Source organism: Symphalangus syndactylus, chromosome 13 (genome assembly GCF_028878055.3).
Source record: "Symphalangus syndactylus isolate Jambi chromosome 13, NHGRI_mSymSyn1-v2.1_pri, whole genome shotgun sequence".
Lineage (NCBI taxonomy): Eukaryota > Metazoa > Chordata > Mammalia > Primates > Hylobatidae > Symphalangus > Symphalangus syndactylus.
The window spans coordinates 56,786,831-56,802,874 of record NC_072435.2 but is presented as its reverse complement, the minus strand read 5'-3'; the positions used below and the strand labels follow the sequence as shown (position 1 = coordinate 56,802,874).

The 16,044-nt window shown below is 61.1% G+C and overlaps 1 protein-coding gene across 3 annotated transcripts; it reads right to left on the bottom strand.

The window, feature by feature from the left end:
- Positions 1-545: 545 nt before the first annotated feature.
- LRP3 (LDL receptor related protein 3) lies at positions 546-14,760 on the bottom strand. 3 transcript variants are annotated; one of them, XM_055236185.2, is made up of 7 exons: positions 14,217-14,760; positions 12,288-12,335; positions 5,180-5,318; positions 3,313-3,527; positions 1,816-2,932; positions 1,451-1,583; positions 546-1,198 (listed from the first exon to the last, which is right to left on the bottom strand). In XM_055236185.2, the coding sequence occupies exons 1-7, from the start codon at positions 14,287-14,289 to the stop codon at positions 611-613; spliced, it is 2,313 nt and encodes a 770-aa protein (XP_055092160.1). In that variant the 5' UTR covers positions 14,290-14,760; the 3' UTR covers positions 546-610. The 3 variants fall into 3 exon arrangements, with proteins under 3 accessions (XP_055092160.1, XP_055092159.1, XP_063470129.1); XM_055236184.2 differs by having other exon boundaries at positions 5,180-5,353; positions 14,217-14,653; XM_063614059.1 differs by lacking the exon at positions 5,180-5,318 and having other exon boundaries at positions 14,217-14,653.
- Positions 14,761-16,044: the final 1,284 nt, after the last annotated feature.

Below are 16,044 nucleotides of genomic sequence, written 5' to 3'. Positions count from 1 at the left end.
CAGGGAACTCGAAGGGCTTCCTGTACACCAGGCACACACCCCAGCCCTGCCACAGTGCCCAGGAGATTGGACCCTCAGGGAGGGCAAAGGGCGCCTGCCTGGCCAGGGGCATGAGGGTTTGGCAGGAGCTGCCCAACCCAGGTCCTCCGGGGGCCTTGCTGGACAGGAAGAGGGTGAGGCGTGGACAGAACAGTCACCACGGATGAGACCCAGCATCCCCATGGCCCGGCCCCATCCTCATGACAACTCCCAGCTCTAGGGGCGGCTGGTGCCACTGCAGGGCAGATGAAGCAAAAAGGCTCTGGTCCCCTGCTTCTCTGGAAATGGGTTCCCAGAATGGAGTCGGGGGACAGAAGTGAGACCCCAGGGTGCTTGTGTACACTGGGACCCTGCAGATGGGCTCACCACTCCATCCTTCTCCCCCGCTGTTCAGTCCCAGAGCTCCCGCCCACCATGCCCACCAGTGCAGCCAGCTGGCTGAGGGCCCAGCCCCTCCGCTGGGGTCCCCGGAGGGCCTCTCCATAAGAAAGGACGCAGAGGCAGGGTAGAAATGACTGTGTATTCCCTGGTTACAAAGCGGGGCTGTGGCGGTCACCAGCGAGCCCAGCGGTCAACAGACCAACAGGGCTTCATCATCGCTGGCCTCCAGCATTGGGGAGCAGGGGGGCGGGGGGCTCCTGCAGACCCCCAGTGGCTCTGGCGAGTGGGGGCCCAGGGTGCTGCTGGCAGTGGAGGCCTGGGGGTGCGGGTCCTGGGCTGAGCAGGGCTCCCGAGGTGCATCCGCAGGAGCTGGGCCGTCTGCCAGTGGCTCCCTGCAGACCTTTCTGTCCTTGTCCACGGGCCTGCACTCTGGGTCTCGCAGGCCCGAGGGCAAGGGTGGCCCTGAAGGTCCCACCTCCGGTGCACGGCCGGGTGCACTGGGGGGCCCGTCTCCGGCCGCCCTGGTGCTGCCTGTGTCCATGAGCGGTGCTGGGGGGTCAGGGGCAGCCCCTGGAGCAGGCTGGAGGAACCCATCGCCCAGCACGGTCTGTGAGGGGCGTGCTGCGGTCAGCAGTGGGATCTGGCCTCGGGGCGCCCGCGGCCGGTGAAAGAGCCGGTTCCAGAGGCGGCCGAGGCGGCGGCGGGAGGGCCCCCGCCGGGAGGCATGCCGACGCATCTGTCTCCGCATGGCTGTGCGAAGATTCTGCAGCACAGAGGCCTGTGGGGTGGAGCGGGGGTGGGTGGGGGGATGCGGCTGAGGGGGCAGCCAGGCTGCTCAAGGGCAGGAGTCAGCACACCCCCAAGGGATCTGAGACCCGAGAGACCACCTTGTCCACCCTCCCACCTGGCCATGGGCCCCCAGGTCACCCTGCCCAGGCCTTGCCTCCCGCTCCTGTGACCCCTGGACCAGCCTCCTCCACACACTGTCCCAAGTGGCCCCGGAGGGGCCTCACACCCTCCGGGGGCTCACCTGGGACGCACTGTAGACAGGAAAGTCCTCCACGGGTGGAATGAGGCCCTGGGCGATGAGCTGACCATAGGATGGGGGTGCCTCCCGCCGCACGAACTCAGCCTCCAGGCGCGTCATCTGGGTCTCGAAGGCCCTAGAAGCAGTGGGCGGAGGGCGACATGGCTGGGCTGCCTGGGACCTGCAGCAGCAACAGGATTCCGGGACTACCCTCCACCCAGACGTCCCAAGATGTAGGGACCCCAGTGTGCACCAGGGCAGCCTCCATGTAGCTAGTCCAGGCCCCCGATTGCAAACCCACAGCTGCGGGGACAGCAAGCCTGGGCGATGAAGAAGCCCGGTCCCCTGGCTGCGGGCACAGCGCCCACCTGTACTCCTGCGTGCGCAGTGAGTAGAGCTTGAAGGCGCAGCCCAGCGCGATGACCAGCAGCAGGCCGCACACCAGGCTGCCGATGAGCGCTGCCGTGATGACCTTGCGGGGCACGGCGGCCAGGCACCCGTGCTCATCGCTGCCGTCCTGGCAGTCTTCCTGGCCGTCACAGCGCCACGTCTCGAAGATGCACAGGTTGGTACCGCAGTGGAAGGTGCCGGGCTGGCAAGAGAAGCAGTTCTTCTCATCGGCACCGTCGGGACAGCTTTTCTGGTTGTTGCAGCGGTCCGCAGGCGTGTAGCACAGACCACTGCCACCCTCGCAGGGGTACTGGTCGGGCGGGCAGGCAGGGCAGCCCTGCTCGTCTCGGCCGCTGGCACAATGCCACCAGCCATCGCAGCGCTGTGGCTCCGAGAAGCAGCCCTGGTCGCCCGGGCTGCCCCCGTCACTGTCACTACTGCTCCCGCACGGCTGCTCCCAGGGGAGGCAATAGCCCTTCACCTGGTAGGTGGCATTGAAGCCGTGGCCGGCGCTGCGGGCGCGCGCGTGGTAGGCCACGGTGAGGCGGCCCTGGGCGGCCTCCAGGCTCACGGGCCGGTGGTTGCTGCGGTAGGACAGCGTCTGCAGCAGGCGGTCCCCGCGCTCGCCCAGGCCCTCGTATACCTGCACGTAGTCATCGTAGCCCAGCCGCAGTTCCAGCTGCAGCAGCACCCGCCGGGAGTCCTGTGTGTCCACCAGCCACGTGCAGTGAAGGTCTGAGGGCCCGCGGGCGGCGCCGAACAGGTCTGGGGAGGCAAAGGAGCCATAGAAGCTGCCCAGCCGCCGGCCGCAGGCCAGGTCAGGGCAGCCCGCCTCATCTGAGCCATCGCCACAGTCCTGCAAGCCGTCACAGCGCCGCTCCACAGGCAGGCAGCGCGTGGAGCGAGCCCCGCTGCATGGGAAGGTCCCCCCGGGGCACAGGCTGCCCGGAGGCTCGGAGGCGGGCGCTGAGCAGTTGCCCTCATCAGAGCCGTCTCCACACTCGTCCACCGTGTTGCACTGCCATGGGCCGGGCAGGCACTTGCCGTTGTCACAGCGGAACTCATCTGCCTGGCAGGATGCCTGGCCCAGCTTCCCTGTGGGGTGGAGACGTAGCAGGGGACAGTCAGGAGACAGAAGAGCCTCCCTTCGGCCAGGGGGCCTGGGACCAAAAGCGGGCAGGTGGTTCCCCATCACTGTGGAAGCAGAGACCCCTCCAACACCAGGGTGGGCTCAGTCCCTGACCTGAGCCTGGGGTTAGGAGTGAGTTCCCACAACTAGCCAAGACTGGGAAGTGGGGCCAGTGACCTTGAGAGGTCCAAGGCATCCACATGCCCAGTCCTGCCACTATCCTGAGATTGACAGGGCAGTCAGGGGACATCCCACAGGGAGCCGGGGCCCTGTGGAGGGTGCTGCCCCTGTGGGCTGGGAGCCTGTGGGCATGCACGCTGTGCTCCTGCCCTGCGGCCGCCATCACCTCGGATGTAAGACAGACGGAAGCCTTGGGCCTGGCCGGAGCTGGAGGCGTCTGAGTGGAAGAAAATCCAGACATGGTCTCGGGCAGAGATGAAGGCAGGTGGGATGGCGGAGCCACAGAGGCGGAAGGCCTCCTGGCGGGGCGGGGCTGCTGGGCCCAGCAGGAGCCAGTCCAGGGAGCACTGGTGGGACTCCTCCACATCAAAGTTGCGGAAGCTGTGGGCGGGGGCAGAGAAGACCCAGACATGAGGCGGGGTAGGTGGGACCTCCATGGCCGAGGACTAGCAGGGAGTGGTCAGGCTGGAGCCACAGCCAGGACAGCCAGCCCTGTCCCGGCCGGCCGCCCCCACTCCTCATGTTCCAGACTGCCTGGTTCCTCCACTCCCAGCCACTCTGTCCCCACACTGTCCCCATCCAGGTGTGCACGGGAGGCTCCATGAAGAATTGCGACGTCCATGCAGGTCATTTCCAGCTCTGCTGCGGCTCCCCTTCCCTCCACCAGTGCACACGGCACCCTCAGCCCGAAGCCGAAGTGGAGCAGGAAGTCAAGAGCCCCCCACCCCGACACCCTCCCCGAAAAGGCAGAGGCCCAAGGGCCCAGAACCCTCCACCTTGGGACTACTGGGATGGGCCCAGCACGAAGTCCCAGGCATGGGAAGTGAGGGTGAGACTTTGCCCATGGGGCTGGCCAAGGCTGCAGCAAGTTGACAGCTTGTCATCTCCGGAGATACACTGGCCCTGAACCACCTGGCCCTTGGGGAAACTGAGGCACAGAGACTAGGACAGACCCTGCCCATGCCCATCACATCCTCATGCATTGCAGCTATGGAGTAAGTCAGGGATTGCGCCTTTTGGGCTCTGGCATTTAGGAAAACTATGGCAGATGGAACCTATAGTGACTCCCCAGCCAAATGTCCCTGTGACCACCCCTGGCCAGGACCACCGCTCACTGCCTGGCCCCCTTTCCCTCTGCATGTCCCTGCAGCTCGAGCACCCGGGCTTTGCCTGATTCACTCCCCTCCCCAAGGCCCCTCCAGAAACCATGCTCTGGGCTCAGTGCCAGCCTGGCCCCCAGCCACCCCTGCAGGACAGAGAGGACACCTCTGCCACCTCAGAGACATCAGACCATGCCCACCAGTCCCAGGCTGTGTTTGCAGTGGCCTGTGCGCTGGCCCTGACTTCCTGGCAGTGCTGAGTGACTGACACCCCCCACACCCCATGAACGAGGCTCAAACCAGGAAGAGGTCCAGCTTGGACACCTCGCCAAAGAGGCCCGTGGAGACCCAGAGCACTGGACACACTTGCATGCATGCATTCACATGTGCACATACACGCTTACGGCTCACGCATGGTTACACCTATTATCTTACATGCATGCACACATACACGCTCTCTGCGCCTTTGCAGGCATGGCTCGTGCACGTACATGTGCTCACACATGCAGTCTCTCACATGTGTCCTTTATGTCTCCTCTGACATGGGTTTTTCCATGTACACAAGCACATGTGTTCACATACATGCACACACACGCACTCACACCTACTTACATGTGCTCACATGCATGCACACACCACACACCTGCTCAAATACCTACACACGCCTGCCTCACACATGCATACATCTGCATGCACACACACCTACTCACAAATGTTCACACACACACACACCTGTTCACACCTGCTCACACATGAGCGCTCACACACACCTCACTCATATGCTCACACACATGCACATGATCCCACACCTGTTCACACACATGTACACCCTCAGGCATGTGCCCTCCACACCTGCTCACACACACACATTCTCACCCACCCCATGCACGTGGGCCCACGTTGATTCCTTCCGACACCCCCGGGCGCCCCTACCTGATGGTAATCATGTCACCACGGTCGCCCTGGATGTACCAGCTGCAGTTGGTGCCTGGCGGGTAGTTGAGGGGCCAGGCCGGGCTGTAGATGACCCCACGCCGCTCCGTGTGCTGCTCCAGCTTCCCACTGCAGGCCGCTGTCAGGAGAGGAGGCCGAGAAAGGCCAGCCCATCTTTGGTGGGGAAGCGGGTTGCAGTGGGGGGAAGGGGGCTTCAGCACAGGTCTCCCCCATGGTGGGATAGAGTCCAGCCAAGGGTGGCCATGGCCAAGGCCATAATTTGTGACTTCATGGAGGCGGTGTGTATGGGAGGCCAAGGAGGGCCCCCTAGACTTGGGACAGCTGTAGCCCCCAACCCTACACAGTGGGCTACAGCCTAGGTCCTGTCCCCCGCATCTCTGGCACAGCTGGGAGAAAACCCACCAACAACCCCTAGGCCTGCCCAGCCGGCATAGCCCATCCTGTGATGGCCCCCTGCCTGCCTTCCCTGAGGCTTTGCTCACTCAACAAGTATTTACTGAGCACCTACTACGTACCAAGCATGCATGGTAGGCACACTGAGTAAGGCAGGAATAAGGCCTGCTCTATGGAACTCATAGGCTGGGGGTGGGAGCAGATGGACTTTACGCAGAACCCCTCAGTAGAATGAATATCCTACAACAGACCTGAAAAGAGGTGGCAAAGTCCAGCTGTGGCTGGAAACGCCACCTGGATCTGATCACACCCCGTGCAGAATTTGGGTTTTATCCTGAGTACAAGTGGAAAGCCACCAAAGGTAGATCTCGGAACCAGGTGAGGAAACAGGCTCAGAGAGGGTCAGCGACTTGCCCGGGGCCACACAGCTAGGGAGGGGCAAAGTCAGGAATCACCGTAGTCCTCTGGGGGCCTCAGCTTCTCACTGCAGCACTGAGCCAGCATGCACTCGTGGAGTGTCAACTGTATACCGCTCAGGTTGAGCAAAGCATCATGCCCGCAAGCTCAAAGGAGGAGCCCTCCATTCCCAGCCCCATGGGCCTCACTTTAATCCATCCATTCTCCATGCTCTGCTTCTAAACCATCCAGGGCAGCGTGGTGAGCCTGCCCTGCCCCACTGTGCCCTGGCCCTCCCAGGACGGCGTGGTGAGCCTGCCCTGCCCCGCTGTGCCCTGGCCCTCCCAGGACCAGGTGACTGGCCCCTGCATTTGACCACACCTCCCACCCCACAGCACCCTGACCCTTCCCCGTGCTGGTCCATCTGATTCTCATAACAGCCTGAGATGAAGGCAGGGCCCATTTGCAGATGGAAAAACTGAGGCGAGGGATGACCCTTTTCCCGAGCCCAGTGACACTCTCTCCTCACTCTCCCATGGCTGGCCCCTGGCACCGTGACCTTGCAAGCTGAGTTCTCTCTGGTTCTCAGCAAGACTCTGGCACCCAGCTGCAGGAAAGGAAGGAGAGCCCTCTGGCTGCCTCCCATGCTGTTAGGACAAAACCACAATTCACTGCAGCAGCCCCAACCCCCTCCCTGCCCCACACTCTGCCTCATCCCTCCCGTAAACCCTAGCCCCCCAGACCGCTCCGATCTCTCACATTGGAGGGAACTTTGTTCTGGAAGCCCTGGTGGTCCCTAGTGGGTGCTATCCCCACCTTCTTATCTTGTTCACGGACTCCTCAGCTTCCACCCCCAACTCAGTGGTCCCTTCCCAGGGAAGCCCTCCAGGCTGCCCCCCGCAGAGCTCCAGCCCTCCATCCCTCCCCCCAGCCTCGGCCACAGAGCATTTCCCTTTTGTTGTTGGGACTGATGGATGAACGTCACACAGGCAGGCAGGGCCGTGCCGTGTCCCGGGACCCTGCACGGTGCCTAACGCATGGCAGGTGCTCCACAGATGTGGGTCCCTGAGTGGACGGGTCCATCTGAGGACCTGCTGGGCAGCTGGAGCCATGAGCTGAGAGCCGAAGGGGGCCTACTGGGGGCCTACTGGGACCATGAAGGCCCAGGTGAGCCGGGACTGTGACTAATAGGGAGCTGGTAACCCCCATGGACAGTTCGTGAGAGCATCAAGGATAAGAACAGAACTCTTGGTCCTAAAGCAAAGCTGGCCACCACCGCGTCACCATCAGACCCTCGACAGTCCCGGGTCAGTGAGGTGCAAGCCAGCACCTCTCCACCTGGAACTCATGTATGGCCCTGGGAAGCAGCCCCCACAATGAGCCTCTGATCCTGCCCCAGAAACAGGGCACTGTACACCCTGCTTCCAGCCCGGAAGGCCAGGAGATAAACTATCAGAGAGGAGTCTCAGGGTGCAGGCACCCAAACATGCAAAGTGGCCCCGGCCCCAGCCTGGTTCCCTCTGCCAGGTGAGGCCACTGACCATGAGGACCTCACAGAGCCCTGAGGTCCTGAACTGGGATTCCTTGGGAGGTGTAGGGTTAAGAAATCCAAAAGAGGCTGGGTGCAGTGGCTCATGCCTGTAGTCCCAGCACTTTGGGAGGCCAAGGTGGGGGGATCATTTGAGGTCAGGAGTTTGAGATCAGCCTGACCAACGTGGCAAAACCCCTTCTCTACTAAAAGTTCAAAAATTAGCCAGGCGTGGTACTGGGCGACTGTGATCCCAGCTATTCGGGAGGCTGAGGCAGGAGAATCGCTTGAACCCAGGAGGTGGATGTTGTGGTGAACCAAGATCACACCACTGCACTCCAGCCTGGGTGACAGAGCAAGACTTTTTCTCCAAAAAAAAAAAAAAGAAGAAGAAGGAAATCCAAAAGAAGAGATCTTTCCCATTGGAGGGGGCCGAAGAGGAGGTTCCACGGAAGGGAAGGCCCAGTGAGGCTGGGGTGGTATCGTCCCTCACATTCATCTCTAAAGCACATGCTAAGCCAAAGTGTCAGCCTCTGAGTCAGCGTGGCTGGGAACCTCCCATGTTCACCTTTTTGCTGAGGGGTAAAAACCTGTGAGGTCCCCTGTCCTAGAGGACAGGGCCGGGGGCAGGGCAAGGCGCTGTCCATTCCTACCCAGCCCCAGAGGCTTCCCCTAGGGGACAGACACAGACCTGCCCCTCTCCTTGGGGCCCTTGGGGGCCAGGTGTCTCACCCACGCTTTCTGGGAAAAGCCAGGTGTCACCTGCCACCTTTCTCTCTTCCCACTTACCTCAGCCAGAACCCTTCTCCCTCGTAGACCTATGTCTGACCCCTTCATCAGGGGTTGGGAGGCCACCAGCCGCATGAGGAGCAGAGGAAGGGACAACTGCCAGCTGCTCTGCCTCTCAGCAAAACCCTGACAATGGGTGCCTCCCAACAGCCTCGCCCCTGGGGGCCCCCTGGAAATTTCCACATCAGGGAAACTTGGTTAAACTGTTTGCTTTTCTCCAAAGAGGGTTGGCAGAGACCATGGTGGGTGCAGCAGCAGCCCAGCCTCATGCAGAGGGGATGTGAGGCAGGAGGGAGGCTGGGCTCTGTGCAGGGAGCTGCAAGTTCTAGGCAGGGATTCCTTTTTTTTTTTTTTTTTTTTTCTGAGACAAGATCTTGCTCTGTCTCCCAGGCTGGAGTGCAGTGGTGCGATCACAGCTCACTGCAGCCTCAACTTCCAGGCTCAAGTGATCCTCCCACCTCAGCCTCCCAAAGTGCTGAGACTACAGGTGTACCCCACCATGCCCAGCCTAGGCAAGAACCCTGCTTGACCTGAAGCAGACGTGCATGTGGTGGGGGACGGGGTCGGGGTTGCCAATGAGGAGGGGGATTTCCAGGAATGCCCCGTGGAGGTGAGGTTCATGACAGGCTGTGTAGCAGCAGGCAGGCAGTGAGGGGAGATGGGAGGACTGCATGATTTGCGGGATAATGGGGAAGAGGGAGGGGTTCGGAGGTGTTGGGGGCTGTCCAGAGGTCTGTCTGAGCTTTAGCTGGAGGTGACCTGCCTTCTCTCAGGCAGAAGATGGCCTGGGCCCTCGGAGCCACGGTGGCCCACACAAGTGGGAAGGAATGACCGGGCACTTTCGGGCCAGTGTCCTTTCCTGGTCCACAGAGTCATCGAATATTCCTGAGAGGACACTGTAAGGCCTGAGGAAGCACAATTTGCAGATCCAATTTCCAAAGTTGATCAATACCCCCGCCAACCTGCCTGGTGTAATCCGACGACGGGGAGCTGGGAGTCCCACCCCAGACGTGCCAGGGAAGCTGCCAGCTGCCTGCAAACTGCATGAAGTCCCTGTCCAGGCCCTCCCCGCTGGGGCCACAGTAGCTTCAGGGCTGAGCCCAGAGGCCGGGGGGGATGCAGGAGGTGTTCTGACCAGTCAGGGCCCAACATAGCTGGGCTTAGGATGGGGTTTGCTGAGGGGTAAAAACCTGTGAGGTCCCTAGGCAGCCCTGCCAGACCCTCTGGAGCAACTGAGCCTAGTGAGGGTGGAGAAGGGGCCGGGGGAATGTTTCCCAATCCAGGGTCCCACACAGCAGGAATCCCAGGGAAAGCCCTAGAAATGCAGAATCATGGAGCCGTGGTGGGAGGTGGGTACCTTGGGCCACCTGCAGGTGGTCAGTAATGCTGGAGGTGTCAGAAGTGGGCTCTAGGACAGCTAGGGTCCCAGACCACCACCCATGGCGTTGCGCACTGGGCATGCAGCTCCCATCAGAGGGCACCGGGGTGAACAGCAGCCCCTGGAGTTTGGCAACGTGGACCCTGCTGGGGCCTGAGGTCTTGACAGCTAAGGACAACCAAACGCAAGGACCTGGAGAGTGTCCTCCTCGCCCAAGCTCCATGAGTGGCCCTAGTCCCCGGGGAAGCACTTTTCTAAAAGTGGAGTATATGCACGTTTGGGGTAACACACCCACCAGCAGGAGGGTGTCCTGGGGCTCACATTCATAAGCTGTGACACCCTCATTCCCCCTTCCCCTGACTCTACCATGGCCACAGACATCTGACCCAGGCTGGGCCAGTCAGCCTTTTCCTGGAAATTGGGATGGGAAACTGGGCCACCATCAGTTGTGTGGACCAGGACAGCAGACAGGGCTGGGGCTAGGTCAGCGCTGAGCAAGGCCCCGCCCTGGGCCAGCCCGAAGCATCAGAGGAGGCTGGGCTCCTGAGAGCACAGCTCAGGGCAGAGAGAGAGGGAAAGAGGCCCAAGCCTGCCAGAGGAGCCAGTGAGCACAGCTTCTGTGCACCCTGGGCCTCCCCCTCGATCACAGCAGGGGTCCCGCTGCCTGACGGCTCTGGGTCCTTTCTCCAGCAAGCTGGGCCCTGCACAGAACTAGAAACCCAGGCACCTCCTGCCCCACCGAGCAGAGCAGCAGGCAACGAACAAGTCAGAGGCCCCCATTGTTCTCCCTGGCTGCACCTTGACCTCAGGTTTTGGTTTTTGTTTTACGGACAGGGTCTCGCTCTGTCACCCAGGCTGGAGCACAGTGGAGCCATCATAGCCCACTACAATCTCAAACTCCTGGGCTCAAGCAATCATCCTGCCTCAGTCTCCCGAGTAGCTAAGACTACAGGCACATGCCACCGTGCCCAGCTAATTTTCAGATTTTTTTTGTAGAGATGGAGTTTCACTATTTTGCTCAGGCTGGTCTCAAACTCCAGGGCTCAAGTATTCTCTTGCCTCAGTCTCTCAAAGTGCTGGTATTACAGGCATGAGCCACCACACCCAACCAGACTTAACATTTTTATGGAAATACTTATGCTTACTTTAATACCTTTTTATGGGTTGTTGGAAATGGCATTATATAGGCAGAATTAGCAAGAGATGCAGAGGTCTATGGGGGCTTATCAATGATAGAACAGGCTCCCTCAGTCCCCTCTCAGACTCTCCAGGTGGCACTGAGGGCCCCGAGGGGCCTGGGCTTATCCACTTGCCAACCTCAGCAGCCCCTTACCTCCAGTAGTAGAGGATGGATGGGCTTGGCCGCCCCTCCAGCTCTTGATGGTCTTTGCTGTGCTGGGGACTAGGCTGGAGCTTAAAGACAGCCAGCGGCTGGACAGACCCATGCCAACAGGTAGAGGCGGGGGCAGCGTGCTCAGTGTCCTCTTGGATTCTGTATGTACTTTTGGCCAAAATGTTTACCTCTCTCTTGAAAGCCAGCTGCCTGAAACTCACCTTTCACGTGTCGCTGATGCAAGGCCACACCCTCCACCCACCTTCTTATCTAACCTCCCACACCAAGCCAATATCTTCCCTGCCCTGAAGCACCCCCAGACCCGCTACCAGGCAACCAGTGGGCACCCCCATAGCCCAAGCCCAGCAGAATGACTCAATCCAGCCAATCCTAAACTGTTTACTCTGCCGTGCTTTGACTTTCTTTTTTTTTTTTTTTAAGAGACAGAGTCTTGCTCTGTTGCCCAGGCTGGAGGCTGGAGTACAGTGGTGTGATCTCAGCTCACTGCAACCTCTGCCTCCCAGGTTCAAGCGATTCTCCTGCCTCAGTGTCCCGAGTAGATGGGATTATAGCTACCTTTTAGTAGAGGTGGGGTTTCGCCATGATAGCCAGGCTAGTCTCGAACTCCTAAGCTCACTCAATCTGCCCACCTCTGCTCACCTCCCAAAGTGCTGGGATCACAGGCGTGAGCCACAGCACCTGGATGTCGTGACTTTCCCGTGGAAGCTGTGTTGCAGCTTCTAACTTACACCTTTCTTCCACCCCACTCCTGCTTGTCCAAATCTAGTAATTCCCAGGTGGCCCTGCATGGTGTGGCATGTCCCCTCCTTTCAAGAAAATTAATAAAGCCTTCTTTCCCTGGCATGGGCCTCTCTGTGTCATCCCTCAGCCATACCCCTATAAATTAAATCCTAGGAAGCCCACGGCCTGCGTGAGGCACAAGATGTCAATTCCACGGGACCCTCGGCAGCTTGCTGGTGGTATAAAGCCACCACGTGCCAGGCACCGCACTAAGAGCTTGCCTCACTGGCTCATGGAATACTAAGAGCCAGGTTTTGAGTAGACCTTGTTATTTCACCCACTTTACAGATGAGGAAGCTGAGGCTCAGACAAGTTGAAGCCTGTCCAAAGCCAAACAGCTCCTTTGTGATGTAGAAAAGATGCACACAGGAACTCGGGGTAGTGCCAGGACCCTGAAGGCCTGTCCTCAGGGACCACTCACCCAAAAGGGACCAAAGGAGTGGAACAAGGAGAGAAAGTGCTTACTTACCTAAGGCAGGAACTGCACTGCTGAGTCTCCCGGTGAGAAAGATGTTCACTGTGGGAGATACAAAGAAAGGGTCAGGGGTCCCACATACCTGCTGGGGACCAGCAGCAGCCCATGAGGGACACCACAGCTAAACCCAAGGCTGGCCCGCTGGTCCCCTTCCTCTTACAGGGCAAGGCCCAGAGCGCAGCCCAAGACTGCCCATCAAAAGGGCCCCTACCACCTCACCCTCACCTCCTTGCCTCCATGTTCTGTTATCCAGGCTGGAGTGCATAGCTCACTGCAGCTTCAAACTCCTGGGCTCAAGCAATCCTCCCACCTGAGCCTCCCAAGTAGCTGGAACTACAGGTGTGCACCACTATGCCTGGTTATTTTGTTATTTTTTATTTTTGTAGAGATGAGGTCTCACTGTGTTGCTCAGGCTGGTCTCAAACTCCTGGCCTCAAGCAATTCTCTTGCCTTGGTCTCCCAAAGTGCTGGGATTACAGGCACCTGCCACTGTGCCCTGGCCTGCTGCTACAACTTTGAAGGGCGTCCCCCTCCAAGGGGCTTTGCTTGCCCAGCAGCAGCAGGGGCAGGAGGGGAGGCAGTTCTGATAATCCTCATTTACAGGGCACGCAGCTGGTGACGGAACCATTCTCTTTCCCTGTGCCACGCTGACCTTGAGAAGGAAAGCAAAACTCCCCAGCCATCCCTCAAGTGCCCACCTCCATGGGGTTTGGCCCTTACTTTCACCTTCTGCTCTGGCCCCCGGGGGTTACGGGCCCAGAGTCGGGGGGGTGGGGGGAAGCCCGACTTCTTGGGGTTCAGGATGCGGGTCAGATCCCGCCTGGCCAGGAAGCAGGAACCGCTGCCCCCACCCAGGACACCCAAGCCCCCTGGACAGAGCCAGGCCAAAGCTCCTGAGCACGGAGCGCCTGTCCCTCTGCTCTGCTCTGCTCACCAGGGATGCCAGCACCCAGCAGCTCAGAGCCCAGCACACATGACCCCACACCGAGGTTGGGGTGGGCACGCTGGGGTTACATCCTCAATGCTCCCCAATGGCACATTCCCATTAAGCCAGGCTCACAGAGCTGGGGCACGGGCCTGCCCGAGCCTCGGAGCTCCCTGAGGCCTGGGGGTGATTACTTTGTCATTTCAGTGGCTTCAGCAAATCTGTCAGGTTACAGAGCCCTCACTGGTGACATCACAGGGTGTCCCCTAATGACCCCCAGTTCTTATAATGGCCTCCCTCCTTCATCACAGTAAATAAAGGAGCCATGTGGGTTGGGGATTTAACTCCTTCTCCTCTCGCCTACACGGAGCGCTGGAAAGCTGGACAGAAAAACTCCCGGACAGGGGGGGAGCCCCTCCCACCCCATGCCTGGCCTTGACCGGTCCCTGGCCCAACCCAAGCACCCTCCTAAACTGAACAGGCCTGCCTGGGGGCTGAGAGACACAAAGGGAAAACAGGAGTCCCCTGGAAGCCGCCTCCACACTGGCACCCTCCTCCAGCCCTGCCCCGCACCCCGAGTCCCCATCTGCGGCTTACACCAGCCCCCACCCCAACTCCGGGCCGGAAACAGTTTCTTCTTCAGGGGACAGCCGGCCTGGCCTTTGTCCCCAGCTCCCGGGGCCCCCTCGCCTCCAGGCTCAGCGCGGGCGGGCGGGGTTGAATGCTGCCGCCTGCACGAAGGGCCGCCTGCCAGCGCTCAGCCCGGGCTCCGGGCGCTACTCCGAGCGGGGAGGGACCCGGGGCTGCGCCACCAGAGTCGCCCTCCCAGGCCCGGGGCCAGGCGGGCAAGCGGTGCTGGCCGCTCTCTGGGCCTCCGCGCGGGAGCCACTGCGGTGCGGGGCCTCGGGATGCCACGGCCGGAGAGGGGGTCGGTCAGGGCGCGGCGCGGACTGCCACGCGGGGGACCCGGACCTGCCCGGCCCGCTCGGCCCACTCACCCAGACAGACGACGGCCAGCTGCGCCCGGGCGCCCGGCGCGCCCTCCAGCCCCGCGGCCGCGCGCTTCTCCATGCCAGGCCCGGCCGCCCGCGGGCGCCGCCTCCTGCCCCCAGGCTCCGGCTCCGGTTCCGGCTGCGGCTCTGGCTCTGGTTGCGGCTCGGGCTCGGGCTCGGGCTCGGGCTAGGGCTCGGGCTCCGGCTGGCGTGGCTGCTGCGGTCCGGGTGCAGGCGGCGGCTCCCAAGGCGTCTTTGTGCGGTGGCGGTGCAGGCCCGTAGCGCGCGCGGGGCCACATCGGCCGCGGCGTCACGGGCCCCGCGGGGGCTCAGCGGCGGCCGCCAGGGAAGACCCCCGCCCGCCGCTGCCCCCGCGCCCCGGGAGCCCCGCCGCGGCCGGCCTGGGCCCGGGGACCCCCGGCGCGCCCATGCCCCGCAACGCGCAGCCCGCCCGGCCCCGGCGTCCCCGGGCCGCCCCGCGCTGCGCCCAGCCCGCCCGGCCGGGTGCCGCCGGTGGAGCGTCCGTGGGTCTGTCAGTCCTCCCGCCCGGCCCCTCGCCCGCGCCCGGAGCCTGGAGGCCGCGCTGCGCCAGCCACGTGACGCGCCCGCCGAGCCGCAGTGGCGCTGGCTGGGCGGGCGGAGGCGGCTGGGGCGGGCCGGGGGCGCACGCCCCGCCTCGGGGTGCTGGACAGCTCTACGCACTAGCCCCGCCCCGCCCGCGCCCCCCGCCGCGCTCCCCGCGCTCCAGCCCAGCGCTCCAGGCAGCGGGCGCTCGCCTGGCCTCCTCCCGGGCCCACGAATTGATCCCTCCTGGAGCCGGCTGTGCTGGGGAGGGCCGGGGAGCGAGGATTGGGAAAAGGTGGGAGAGGGAGGGCTGCTTAGGGGACCTCATAGGGGCGGCACAAGGCTAAGGCCTGTCTTCTTCGCATGGTGTCCCTGTTCCTGCCCCTCCGCTTCTTTCATTTGCCACAGTCCAAGTGCCCTGTCACGTCTCTAAGAGGAACCCCCTGTGCCGAGCAAGACCTGTTAGAGGACATTGGTGAACACTCCAGAGGCCTCTGGAGATCTCCCAGGACCCCCTGAGCCCACCCTGTTACCCACTATCCTCGTGAGGCTGGGGACTTGGGAGGAGTCCTGCTTCTTAGGCTGGGGGTGCCCTCTGGAGAGCTGCCCACCAAGAGGTTGAGTCCAATGAGGCAGGAACCAGGAGAGAGGGGGGGAAGGTTTGAGAAGGCCATTTAGGGCCAAGACGGATGTGAAATCAGAGGTCCCCAAAGGCTCCATGGCACAGCGGGGCCACCAACCTGAGCTGAGGCTCCCAACCCTTTTCTAACACCCCCAGACCCTCATTTGATATTCTCTGTTAATGGAGAGAAGGTTGAGAGAAACTGATGGTCCGTTAGCCAAAGTGTAGACAGTCACTCACTCACTCGCACTTCGCAGGTTGATTGGATTTTAATAAAAAACGGGGGGAAGAAAAATCCTTTTAGTTTTTCTGGATTTTCTTATTCTCTCTCTTCTAATTCCTTTGGTGATTTTTCCAAAGCAGACTTCTTAGGAAATGTATTAAAGGATGTAAGAATCAAATAACAAGATACATTACAGATTGACGGCATAGAGCACTAGCCTATGTGTAATTTGGTTTCAGAATTTCCTCAGACTGCTGACTGCGGAAGAGCAGGCATTTATTTACGCATGGCGAAAACGCTCAACAGGGGCAGGGGCAATGGTAGGGTGGATCTGCGGTTTGTTTGTTTGTTGTTGTTGTTGTTGCTGCTGCTGCTGCTTCTTAGTTTTTTTAGAGACAGAGTCTCACTTTTTCACCCAGGTTAGA

Excerpts from the sequence above, each read along its gene's own strand:
- LRP3 (XM_055236184.2), bottom strand. The coding sequence starts at position 14,509 with ATGTGGCCCCGCGCGCGCTACGGGCCTGCACCGCCACCGCACAAAGAC. Across the intron at positions 5,354-12,287 it reads CAGTGCAGTTCCTGCCTTAG|ATGGGCTGGCCTTTCTCGGC; the intron begins GTAAGTAAGCAC and ends TCCCCACCAAAG. Across the intron at positions 1,199-1,450 it reads CTGTCTACAGTGCGTCCCAG|GCCTCTGTGCTGCAGAATCT; the intron begins GTGAGCCCCCGG and ends TCCACCCCACAG.